At 50.6% G+C, this 12,212-nt stretch overlaps 1 protein-coding gene across 1 annotated transcript; it reads right to left on the reverse strand.

Annotated features, from left to right (window-relative positions):
* Positions 1-8,705: 8,705 nt before the first annotated feature.
* On the reverse strand, positions 8,706-11,735 carry POM121L2 (POM121 transmembrane nucleoporin like 2). Its single transcript, XM_045850661.1, has one exon. The coding sequence runs from the start codon at positions 11,733-11,735 to the stop codon at positions 8,706-8,708; it is 3,030 nt and encodes a 1,009-aa protein (XP_045706617.1).
* Positions 11,736-12,212: the final 477 nt, after the last annotated feature.

Raw genomic sequence — 12,212 nt, forward strand, 5'->3', positions numbered from 1 at the left:
CTCCGAGCTCTAGCGGGGGCGGGGGTGGGGGCGGGGCCAGGGCGGGGCGAGGGAGGGGAGCCAACCACGGGCGGCGGGCGGGGCGGGGCGGGGCGGGGCGCCAACCACGGGCGGCGGGCGGGCGGGGCGGGGCGGGGCGGGGAGCCAACCACGGGCGGCGGGCGGATGCTGATTAACATGCGCCCCTCCCCGGCTCTGCACGAGGTCCCGGTTTCCCGAGCATAAATAACCCGGGGGCTTCTTTCGAACTAGATGGCAAAGTTTTTTTCAGGGGTCTTAAGCGAACTGCAGTTCTGGAGACACTATCAGGAAATACCTGGACTGTTCCAAAGAAAAAGAAAAGTTGAGCGTTTTTATAGCAAAAAGCACGTTATTGAGAAGCATCAGTCCTGCATTCGTAGCCTCCGGATTGGTAGCGGCCGGATATCCGGTGGCCTGGAACATTGTTTCATAAATTCTTCCGAGGATTGATTATCCAAGGATTTCTGTACGTCGGGACATGGACGCACAACTGAAGAGCTCAAAAGTTTAAGTCCTCAGGGTAATTAAAGGAAGATAGCAATGATTCTGCAGGTTTCGGCCCATTCTGATTCAAATAATCTCCTTAGCTTGACTGTAGTGTCTCCATTTTTTCCCTTCACTCTTTCCTCACCAGCGAGGGCGCGCAGGCTGCTGCGGGCGCGCCGCCCCTCGGCTCCCCCGCAGGTCCTCGGGTGGCCCGCAGCCAGGAGCCTGCTGTGCAGAACCGGAAGCTCGGTCGCCCCGGCTATTGCTAGGACGTTTGGTTTTGGACAGAGGCCAGATGGAAGAAACACGTGGACAGGAGAAACCAGCTCCAGCGTTAGAAAGATCTTAGAGGTGGGGGAGGGAGTGTAAGGCGGGTAAATGGTAATGGCAAAAAGTACAAATGGAGGGTAGGGGAAGGGGAGGCCCCAGGCCTCAGCGCAAAGCTTCCCGGACGCGCCTGCCTGATCACGTGCCTCTCCACCTTTGTTAAATTTGGTACAACCTCTGACCCCAGGGCTAAAAATACTCCCTCTTGATAAGAAAACAGTTGGAAATACTGGTGTCTCCCTGTAAACAAGACACAGGGCTACACAAGACATGATTTCATGCCAGAGGAGATGATAAATTCCTCATCTACTAACAACATTTCACCTTTAATGAAAAGGAACATTATATGTCAAGGAAACAATGCTTTACTTTTCTTACACTTACTCAGACACATAGGAAAATCAATCTTTTGTCAAAAATAACATGTACCCATATTTTCCCTGGCCAGGTGGCTCAGTTGGTTGGAGCATTGACCCATACACCAAAAAAATAATGTGTACCCATTGTTGGGAACCGCCCTGACTGGTATCAGAAGCTGAAACCCCTGCCTAGGCTAAAGCTAAGGGAACACCCTTGGAACCGTAAGCCAGCAAGGAGACAAAAGCTTACCTCCCTGGCAGGAATGCTGCTTCTGCTGCTTTATTCATGACTGAACCCCAAAAAACTTGGTCGGTTAGCCAAAGACGGGTAAGATCCCCCCTGGGGGGAACAACCTAAGACAGGCACGATCACTTTGGGAGGCCCCCCAAAAGAAGGACTTGGGGGGCTGCAGCAAAAGGGGGTGATGGGACCCTCGCTCCTTGGCTTTGACATAGCCTGAGTTCTCAGCGTCTGGGAAAAAACGTCCTTGTCTCCCAGTTGCCTTAGTTCCCTTGCTCCACCTAAGCCTGAAACAATGACAGGGTGGTGCAGCTCCGTACTGAGAAGTGCGGATTCCCTGGGGTGATCAAGCCTAAGAAAGAATATGTAAATTACTGTGAAACCTTCTTTGTTTAGAATGCTCTCAGTTGAATGAGAAGGGTCTTAGGAGGAAGTTATTTTGTTCCTCAGTCTTACAGCTCTTTGACCCCAACTCAATAGACCGGAAGAGTTCTTTGTTTTCTATAGTTCCTCACTTCCCCCTAATGAGTACTGTACTTTACCTGAATTATTATGCAAAATGAGCCCAATAAAAGCAGGTATGGACGGTAAATCAGCGCGCTCTCCACTGGGTGGGTGGCCATTTCGTCCCTACTTCCCCACAGAAACTAGTCTGTCTCTGTGCATGTGTGTTTTCTCGCGTGTTTATCGTCGAGTCATCCACAGCATTCCGTGGTCACTGCTGGCCGGTGACCCATGCGCATCAACCCATATTTTGTAAAGCTATATTTTTATGTGATTGCAAGTTCCTTGCTCGCTATTAGTTTCATTTATTGCTGCCATTTATTAAATTTAGATTAACAGTGGAAATGTGTTGAAGAGTCTACTTTAAATAATGCACCTTAAATAATTTTAAGAGCACCATTTGTAAGCCCCACGCTTGTTCGAAACCACAAACTTGGTCTTTTTGCTGTTAATATCCACCGAATTATTCCAACCATAATAAGTTTTTATCTGTGGATGCATGAAGTGGTGGGGGAAAATACCCCCAGCCCTTTCACTAAAAGACACATTTCCAATGCAATTATACTTCACATATATAGTAGCTTCTCAAATTTATTTATTCATATATTTTATTGTACACTACTATTAAATGTGAAGGTAATTCGAGTTCAGAAGAAAAATGCTTAAAACAGATGCATAGTCACTGGAAATACCTAAAAAATTAGATTTCACTGTATGAAAGTACTTTGCTGTGCATAGTGGCTCGATAGGGCTTTGAGTATAAAATATATGATATTAGGATATAATTCCATGGCAGGTATGGAATATAAAAATATGCTTGTAGGAGAAAAAATATTCTTGAAAAATTTTTAACTGCAAAACCTCCATAAAAAGGGGTAGAAGGAGGAAGAGGGTGAGGGCAAAGAGGAGGACAGAGGAGGGAGGAAGGGAAGGAAGGGCTGCAGGGTTTAAGCTGAAACTGAGGAGTGAGCAGAGAGGGAAGGCGGGCGAAGTGTGGGCAGAGGGGAGGCCTAAGGAGTGGCACAGAGCGTGAAATTCGGGAGTGTGGGGAGAAAGGAAAGAATTTCACCTTGACTGGGAGGCAAGTGTGAAGACTGAAGAAGGACAGTTGAAGCTGCAGAGGGCAGATTAAGATACAGAGGAAGGTGCAAAGGCCTGCTTCCCTGTGAACATTCTCTAAGATGTCTACAGTTAGCTACATGTCAGGGTCAAAGTGCAAGGCTTTGTGGAAAGTAACACTTAAAGGAGTATTCAAAAATACAAGTTTCTGTGGAACAAGGGGGTTCAGTGGTTAAGGCAAAGGAGCACTAATCCATTGTGCTCTGCACCCATGGGTTTGAATCCCAGCCTTTTTGGGCGCTCAGGAGTGGAGATGTGTGTTTTCTGCTCTTTATCTCTGAGCTGCCAAAAGAAAACCTACACCTTACACAACTTTCCTGCTTCTTCTTGCTTCTCCCTTCACTCAAGTAGTTTCATTTCCTTCTCACATAGTGTAAATGCTCTGCTGCTCTGCTGTCTTAGAGCTCAATTCCATGAACTTCAGCTGGCAACTCTCAGGCAAGGAGTAAATTTCAAAGCCAAAGCATTACAGAACCACAGGAGGGGTCCTGCTGCCGCTGTCGTCCTCTAGGCAAAATTCCAGAGGCAAAAGTTTGTTGGTAAAGGAAAGGAGTCTTTATTCAAATACTTCACAATTTTGGAGTAACAGCTTTCCACTGTGATAGGGGTTAATTGATAGTCTCTTGAGCCTATCAATTAAGGCTAAACTCTTTAATTAGAGCTTTAATCACTTAAGCCTATCAATTAAGGCTAAATCTAATACCTGAGTTCTCCTAGCATTTCCTCCTGTTCATTTTTATCTTATTCCTATAGGGTTAGTTCACAAACTAAAACAACATAAGATACAAAAGCTACACAATTTTGGAAGAATGGCAGACTTCTGCCTCGGATCTCGTCCCCTCTAAAACAGCTAGAGAAGAATAACTCTGCCGCCGTCTGCCAGGCCAGCTGGATCCTAGGCTGTACCGGGAGTGCCTGCCACTCAAAATACTACCCATTGGGAAATGCAGGCATCCTCCAGGGAAAGAGAGCTAGAAATAGCCAGCGCGGAAGCCCAAGAGCCCTTCTTTTATTTCAAGTCTTCTAGCTCACAATTCTGTTCTGGAGGAGTTCAACTTCTCAGCCAATTGCATCCTAGAATGTTCACCATTGCCTCCGCCAACCTCCTCCTACCAACCTCCTCCTACGGTCCCTCCCTGCTTCTCCCAGGTGATCTGATCAGATCTCCCTGTATCAAAAGGAGCAGTCAAATCTTTGGCCAGACCCTGCCTCCCCATTTCTCTGAATAGTTGACAGGTTTGCATATCACTTTCTTCACTTCCTCAAGTCAGGGTAATTCTTATGTTTCTTTGTTTATTGTCACAGCAGCGCCCTGAGGGAGTCTGCTGCTAAGTGCCCTACAAGAAATGTGAAAAGACCTCCTTCAGGTTGAAATAAAAGGATACTAGATAGGAACTTGAAGTCATTTGAGAAAATACAGAACTCCAGTAGGAGTAACTACACAGGCAAACATCAAAGGTAGTATACTTTTTTTTTTTTTTTGGTTTTCTAACTCCTCTTTTTCCAACCCAGGTGATTTAAAAGGTAAATACATAAAATAGATCTATATTCATGGGCACACAATGTATAAAACAATTTGTGGCAACAACAAACTTAAAGACACATACATGCAGAGGAGCAGAGTTTTTGTATTCTATTGAAGCTAAGTTGGTAAGTTTCTATCAACTCAAACTATATTGTTTTAAATTCAGGATGTTATTTGTAATTGCTACAAACTCTAATTAACCACTAAAAAATATCTAAAAATACACACAACAGGCCCTGGCTCCTGTGGCATCCTCCTGCAAAGCAAAAGGTCTCTGGTGATTCTGGTCAAGGCACAGGCCTGGATTGCAGCTGGTCCCCAGTGGAGGTGCGTGAGGCAACCAATCCATGTTTCTCTCCCTCCCTTCCTTCCCCTCTAAGAATAAATAAAAAAATATTTTAAAGAAAAAGGTACGAACAACAGGAATGAGAAAATTATCAAAATACTACACTACAAAAAATCAACTAGACATCAAAGAGAGCAGTAATGAAAGAAATTAGACACAAAGATGATATAAGAAATACATAAAACAAAAAGCAAAATGGCACAAGTAAATTCTTCCTCATTGGTACTTTAACTGTAAACGGATTACATTTTCCAATCAAAAGACGGAAATTGGTTCAATAAACAATGTTAAATGATCTGATGATGTGCTGTCCATGAGATATTTAGATCTAAGTCACGATTAAAATGATAGCAAAAAGATGGAGAAAGATATTCCATGCAAATAGCAACCAATAGCTGGGGTGGCTATAATAATATTAGACAAAATAGACTTTAAGTCAAAACTGCGACAAAACACAAAGAAAGATAGTATATGTTGATAAAGGATCAACTCATCAAGGAGGCACAACAGACACATCATACCACAGAGTCCCAAATGTATATGAAGTGAACATTAACAAAATTAAATGACCGACAGAACATTCGCAAAGAAGGCTTAAAAGGAAATGGAGAACTTGAACAATACTTTAAGTCAACAAAATCCATTGATATATGTAGAACACTACACCCAACAACAGTCAAATACACATTCTTCTCAAGTCCACAGGAAACGGTCTCCAGAACAGAACTTATATGAAGCCATACAAGTCTCAGTAAATTTTTAAAAGGTTGAACTAATACGTCTTCTCTGATTACAATGGAAGGAAGCTAGAAAGTACTGTCCTGAGGAAAGAAGCCCAAAACAGCCCAGATGATTGAAAAGAGTGAAGAAGTATTAGAAAAAATCTGAAAGTTTACATTGATTAATGTAAGTATCACTCTGCACAAGGGGGCCTTTGGGGTATTTGGTGTTTCTTAGGTGCTGGTTACACTGATGTGTTCAGTGTGAGAAAATTCAGTGAGCTTTACCCTGATGTTCAGGGTACTTTCCTGAATGTATATTATTCTTCAGTAGAAAGTTAGAAAAGCTAAAAACGTGTGATCATCTGAAGACATCATTATTTGGGTGAAATGCAAGTTTCTAAGTGGGAGAAGATATAGCAATACAAAATCCTCACAGTGAGAACAGCAACAGCAACAAAAACCTTCTATAACTCAATAAGAAAAAGAAAGACAAGTCAAAAGAAAACATAGAAAAGATGACAAGCTTTCCAGATGAAAAAAAGATCTTTCATTGGTCAAGGTCATTTCATTTGCTCCTCATAACCCTGGGCAGGGACACGAAGACCAACAACTTGGAAAGAAATATATAACAAGAGTCTAAAGGTGTTTCTCCATATTAACCCAATGATTTCACTTTTCAGTTTCAATCCTTTGGAAACACAGATGTGCATAAAGATTTTCATAGAGAGATGTTCATCTCAGCATTATTAAGAAAAATACTTGGAATATAAAAACAAACTATAATCTTTAGTTCATTGTAACAAATATCTGTGAGCTTAATGCCTTTAGTATTTGTGAACACAAAGCAGACGTGAAGCTCATGGTCCCTGAGTATCTTCCACTTGGGCAAAATACGTGGACTTTTCAGAATTATAGTTTCAAAGAGTATTTGTTGTAATGGGAACAAGCACATTAGTGTAAGATTAAACAAAAAGTAATATTTTAAAATATGTAATATATCCCATGTAAAATAAAATTATTCAGCAAATCCTTTCTGGGTGCCTTCTATTGAATGGGCAATGCCTACTCACCCCAGCCTAGTTTTTTCTCTTTCATTTCCCAGAATGTTGGCACTGTAGGACACGGCACACAGGTGTCAGAGGGTGGAGATGAACTGATCAGAAACCAGCCTAACAAGCAGACTCTTCATAGGGTCCCCACAACCACCACCCCACCATTAGTCATGCCCTTGTGTGATCTCATCCCTTGAGTGTCTGGCACAAGCTGTGACTTTCTTCTAACAGACAGAATCTGGTGAAGGTGGCAGGAGGTGTGTGGTTATGGAAACATGACTATGTGATTAAATTATATGACATAGTATCACCCATTTATTTTGCTGGAGCAAACAGCATGAATACTTAAGAGTCACAGAGACCTGGGTTAGAGTTCCAATCTGGTAACTGGTCATATGAGAGGAAGAAGCCCAGACTTTGGAGCCATTTGGGTTGAAATCCAGAGTCTCACCTTCACTACTTGGGTGGGCTTGGGCAAGTTTCTCAACATCTTTCTGCCTCTGCATTGGCCTGCGTTTCCCAGTCCTTTCTACATCATTGACATCTACATTATTTTGACAATTTTCATTTTATTAACCAATTTAAGGCTCATTTTCTAATTAGGCCTCTTCAAAGGTATCCATAAAGCAAAACAGGAGAGATAGATGTCTTCAGGGAGTTGTTCTTGTCCTTTTTTCCCTTCAGGATGCTAAGAAGTGCTAAACAATGTGTTACAGCTCATTCGCAGGCCTGCCACTGCTTCCAGAGCCTTGGTATTTGCCCTTGCTTCCCCACCCTGTTCTCAGGCCCAAGAGGCCTCCTGCCCTGCCTGTCCCACCCGCCCGGGAGAAATGTGAATGTGGAGGAGTAACTTGAGGTGCAAATTAAAAGGAAAAGGAGGTGTAAGCTTTGTTTCCCTAACTGAGCATTTCTTGCTGCTACTGGGGGTAACACAGCGTAAGCTGTAGGGAGAAGAAGCAAGATTGCACCACCCTGCCTGCCCCTGCTCTGGCCCTTCTTCCTCCTGACAAGTCCTCCCTTAAGGCCCAACAGCTTGAAAATTGGCATTTGTAGCCACACTGTGTTGCAACTTGACTCATCCCATCAGCTAGGCCCCAGGCTTACGTCGCATAGGTAAGTCTGGTTCTATCCTCAGAGCACCACTCCTGCAAGTCATTCCTTCTCCAGCTCCCCTGAAAGCAACCGGGCCATCCCGTTAGACACAGGGAAGAGGAGTCTCTGCATGCACCCTGGAGAATGGTGAGTGAAGACGTGACAAGCAGGCAAGGCCCACCTGCCCGCTCCCAGCCTGGAGGCACGCTGGCCCAGAGCTCCCCTGTTCTGGATGAGGAGTGACCCGTGGATCTGACAGGCTGAGTCTTCACTCACCAATCTCTTGGGAGCTAATCTGGCAGAGAGAAGGATGGGTCTGGAATGCCACCTCTCCTGGAAAACAGGGAAAACAGTTTGGTCGGAGGAAGTGGCACCACACCCTCAGGACTGACCGCTGGTCCTCAAGGAAACGCTGGTTCCAGGTCAGATTACATCAGAACTCCGCCGAGAACCCACTGAGGAACAACACAGGAAGAATGAGGACTCAGCATTGTCAGGAACCAGAGAAAGGGAGCCACTTCTTAGAACCAAATAAAAGCTAAGACTTAAAATCCATTCTTCCTCCCAAAGATGCAAGGGGTGAGGGGTGGGGCCGTACCTGCTGCCTTCCTGGCACGTCTGTTCCCTGGGGCAAGCTGGAGGCAGCGCTCTGACTGAGCCCACACCTGAGGCAGAGAGCGGTGTGCCGGAGGGGAAGTTTCTGTTCAAGTCCCGATCTCCCACCCGGTTTTTTTCTGCCATCACCACTAGACATCTTGGTGCCCACTTTCCAGCATTTAGAGGAGGAGCCACAGGTGAGCATAAAGCTCTAGCCTTAAATCTGGGTACTTTTGCTTTACAAGATTAGAAGATACTGAGGCTCTTCCGGACAGCACTGAGGTCCGAGTCAGGGTGACAACGAGGGACTCGGGCTATTTCTTGTGGGTATGATGCCTTCGGGAGTGCCCTTGTTCTCGACTCTTGGGGGTTTTTGGTTTTGCACCAATGGAAAATGAAGGGGCTGATGATTTAAAAGACCCTCTCCCAACGGAGCCCTTGGCAGGTGGAGAAGGATTCCCAAAGCTACTGCCCGTCTTAACTGGCCTAGGGACAGGGATGCTCTGAGCTAAGGGGGCCATGGGGGGACCCCCAAGCATAGTCTTCCTTGCAGAAATGCTGGCCCTCCCCGAGGCAAAAGGGGTGCTCTGGCTGGTCAGGCCCTGGGTGTTCTGACTCCAGCCGTTTCCAAACGGTGTGACAGCGTGAGTGGTCCCACTTGGCATTGCTCTAATGGACAGCACCCCAGCCTTAGAGCTCATGTTTGGGACTCCAGACTCCCCACAGTCCATAGGGGTCACTAATCCCCCAAAGGCAAATGGTCGTGGGGCTGTGCTGCCAAACACTGAGACACGAGCCGCACTCTGGCGGGTCTCGGTGATACCTCCAAAGCCAGTGGCGCCCGCTGGGCCGAGGGGGAAACCTGCTGGGGTGCTGCCTGCATCTGGCTGGATGCTGGCAGGGGCGTGGAAGGCGTGGACTGAGGGTGTCAACACCACAAAGGCTGACTGAGTGGGGCTGCTGAGGGCTGGCTGAGCTGGGCCTGGGGTGGGGGATGCCACAGCCGAGTTTCTAAAAACAGAACTATCGAAGCCTGGGCCAAGGGCTGGTTGGGGGGCCCCTTGCTTTTGCTCACCTGCAGCCCCCAGTGCAGGCTGAGGGGTGGCTCCCGGGGATAGGGGGGAAGGTGGCTTTGAGCTTGACCCCAAAGGAGCTGTGACTGCTGAGGTCGGATTGGAGATGCCAGATAACAGTGTGGGCTGGCCTGAGGTTATGAGGGCGGAGGCCCACAGAGGGCTGCCCTTGCGCTTAAAGTTGGCAGTGCTTTCACCAGGGGATGTCTGGGCAGCACTGGGAGGAAGCCGGCTACAGATGCTGGCTGTGTGTGCCGCAGGCATGGTGGGATGCTGGGGAGGTGGGACACTGGAGCCTGTGCCTGGGCAGGAGCTGGCCCCGAAGCCACGGGAAGCCCCAGGGGGAAAAGTGTGAGAAGTGGAAGGGACAGAGTAAGTGTCGCCCTCAGCACCAGTCACATCCGCGACATCCAGATCCAGAGGTGGCTTGAAAGAAGAGTCTTTGGATGTGCTCCTTGGGGGGGTGGATGTGGCCACAGACGCAGCCTTGACCAGGTCCTGGCAGAAGTGGGTGCAAGCAGGAGGAGCTGGAGGGGAGGCCTGCTTGAAAGAGGGCGCTGTCACGGGCACACTTTCGAGCGGTTCCGTGCCGCCAAAGATGGGCTCGAAGGTGGGCACCGAGATGCCTCCAGGTGAACGTGCCGCAGCTGTGACCGAGATCCTGGGCGGTAAGGCGTCCCCAGTCTCACTGGTGGGTGGGGGCCCCCGAACGGGTTTCCATGAGGGGTCAGCAGAAGCTGCAGCAGGAGGTGCAGACGCAGAAAGACGGCGAGCTGGTTTCCTCCCCGTTGCAAACAAAGTCCTCCGTGTGGAGGGCAATGCAGAGGTCTCTGTGGGTGGGTCTGGGGGCCTGGCAGACCTGTCGGCCTGCCTGGTCGGAGGTGGCCGTGTGGTGACAGGGACAGGTGATGCGGGAGAAGCAGGGGTCATAAGGGTGACGGCGGCTGCGGGCTTTTCGTCCCAAGAGGGACCTGGAAGGGGTTCTGTCGGTGAGCACAGGGGTGAGGCCAGCAGGCTGGCTGTCTTCAGAGATGAGTGGGCCTCGCTGGTTTCCTCTCCCCTCCGCTGCGGGGAGGCCAGTGGGCCTGGAGATGCCACCTGAAGATGTGTGCCCCGGGTTGGAGCTGTGCCTGCACACTCCAGGGTGACAGATAGGGGAGGCCCTGTGGTGGCCTCTGTTGTACCCTGTCTGGTTTTGCTGCCCCACTGGAGTCCAGCTTTCATCCCCAAGGCCAGGTCCTCAGCAGGGACTGCATCACCAAGCTGGGGAGGTGGGCTCAGGGACAGCGGGGTCCCAGGGCGAGAGCGCGGCCGTGGAAGAGCCTCCTTTTGCTGCCCGCCGCTGCCAGGCGCTGCTCGGGACTCCTCTGACGCCAGTGGGGCCGCAGAGTGATCCTGCTGGCCGGTTTTCTTTTTCACCAGCCACTCGGGCATCTGGAAGGATGAACAGAGAACGTTTCTCTTCCAGGGCTCGGAGAGATCTCTGGAGGAGCTGTAAGAGCTCGTAATTGCATTTCTTTTGGGACGGAGGGGCCGGCCTGCGTGGGAGCTGGCCGAGGAGCTCGCGGGGGAGGAAGCGGGCCTCCTCCGCAGGCTGTGGTCTGAGTTCCAGGGGCCCAGGCTTCTCCTCAGAGGCCCAAGACTCGGCACGAAGGAGGCGAGGTCTCCGCTTCCCGTCAGAGGCTTGAAGGCGGACGGTCTGGCGTCCGGACTCCTCCGCTTACCGCCCAGCCTTTCGGGAGGCGGGGACGGGGTTGCTTCCAGCCGCAGCCTCCCTTTCTCGCTCTCTCTCAGGGCCCTGAGCACTGTCTCCCTTGCACGTGGGTCCGGGGGCTTCTCGGAAGGCGAGGGCCCCGCTAGGCTGACGGCCTGCGCCGGGGACTTGGCGGGGAGCCCTCTCCGAGGAGTGATTGTGACGGTCACCGGGCTCCACACGGCCCTGGGGTGGCGAAGCGACCAGAGAGTCCGCTTTAGGTAACTGTCCCACCAGTCCGAGGCGAGGGGCCCCACGACGGAATTCTGGGGCCGCCTCATGGGGAAGCGCTTCCAGGCCTCACTCACCACCCACGAGGCGGGGTCGGCAGGGTCCCAGGTCCTCGGCCTTGCCGCAGGCCGGAGCCGAGGGGCGGGGTGGGCGCGGTGGACGTGCTGCACCCGGTGGACCTGGTGAAGGGCCTGGCAGGGCCGGCGGGCCACCGGCGTCCCGGCCAGGTCTGCGCGCGCCTCTGCCGGGGGCGGCGGGGGTCGCGGTGGGCCCAGGTAGCTGCCCATGAAGGGCGGAGGGGCGGCTCGGGGGCTCCGAGGGCGGCTTCGGCCTCCGCGCTCTCCGACATCCGCCGACCCCACCGGGTCCAGGCGCGCCGAGTTCGGCGACGGTTGGGATCCGGGCGCGAGGAAAGTGCGAGGGTCTCGGGGCGCTGGACACCCACAGGCCCCGCGACCCTAAGTCAGCGCCGAGTGCGAACAGGGTCACGCGGGACCCCGTAGGCTCTGCTGTTTGAGGCCCAAGTCGGGAGCCCCGGCGAGGAGAGGATTTCGAGGGCGGTCGCGGAGCACAGGCCCGGGACCGAGGGGCCGAGGTCGCCGGGACTCGGAGAGCTGGCGTCAGCGGGCGCGGGGTCCCGGAGTCGGAGGGAGCCCGGACGCAGGCCCGTGGGGGCGCCCGCGCAGCCCGAGGGCGGTCGTGGCACAGCCGCCGGGGGCACTGGACGCCCGAGTTGCTGCTGCTTCTTTCCTGCCGCCCTCGCC

Source organism: Phyllostomus hastatus, unplaced genomic scaffold (genome assembly GCF_019186645.2).
Source record: "Phyllostomus hastatus isolate PE091 unplaced genomic scaffold, TTU_PhHast_1.1 phas_contig_840, whole genome shotgun sequence".
In the NCBI taxonomy this organism is placed as follows: domain Eukaryota; kingdom Metazoa; phylum Chordata; class Mammalia; order Chiroptera; family Phyllostomidae; genus Phyllostomus; species Phyllostomus hastatus.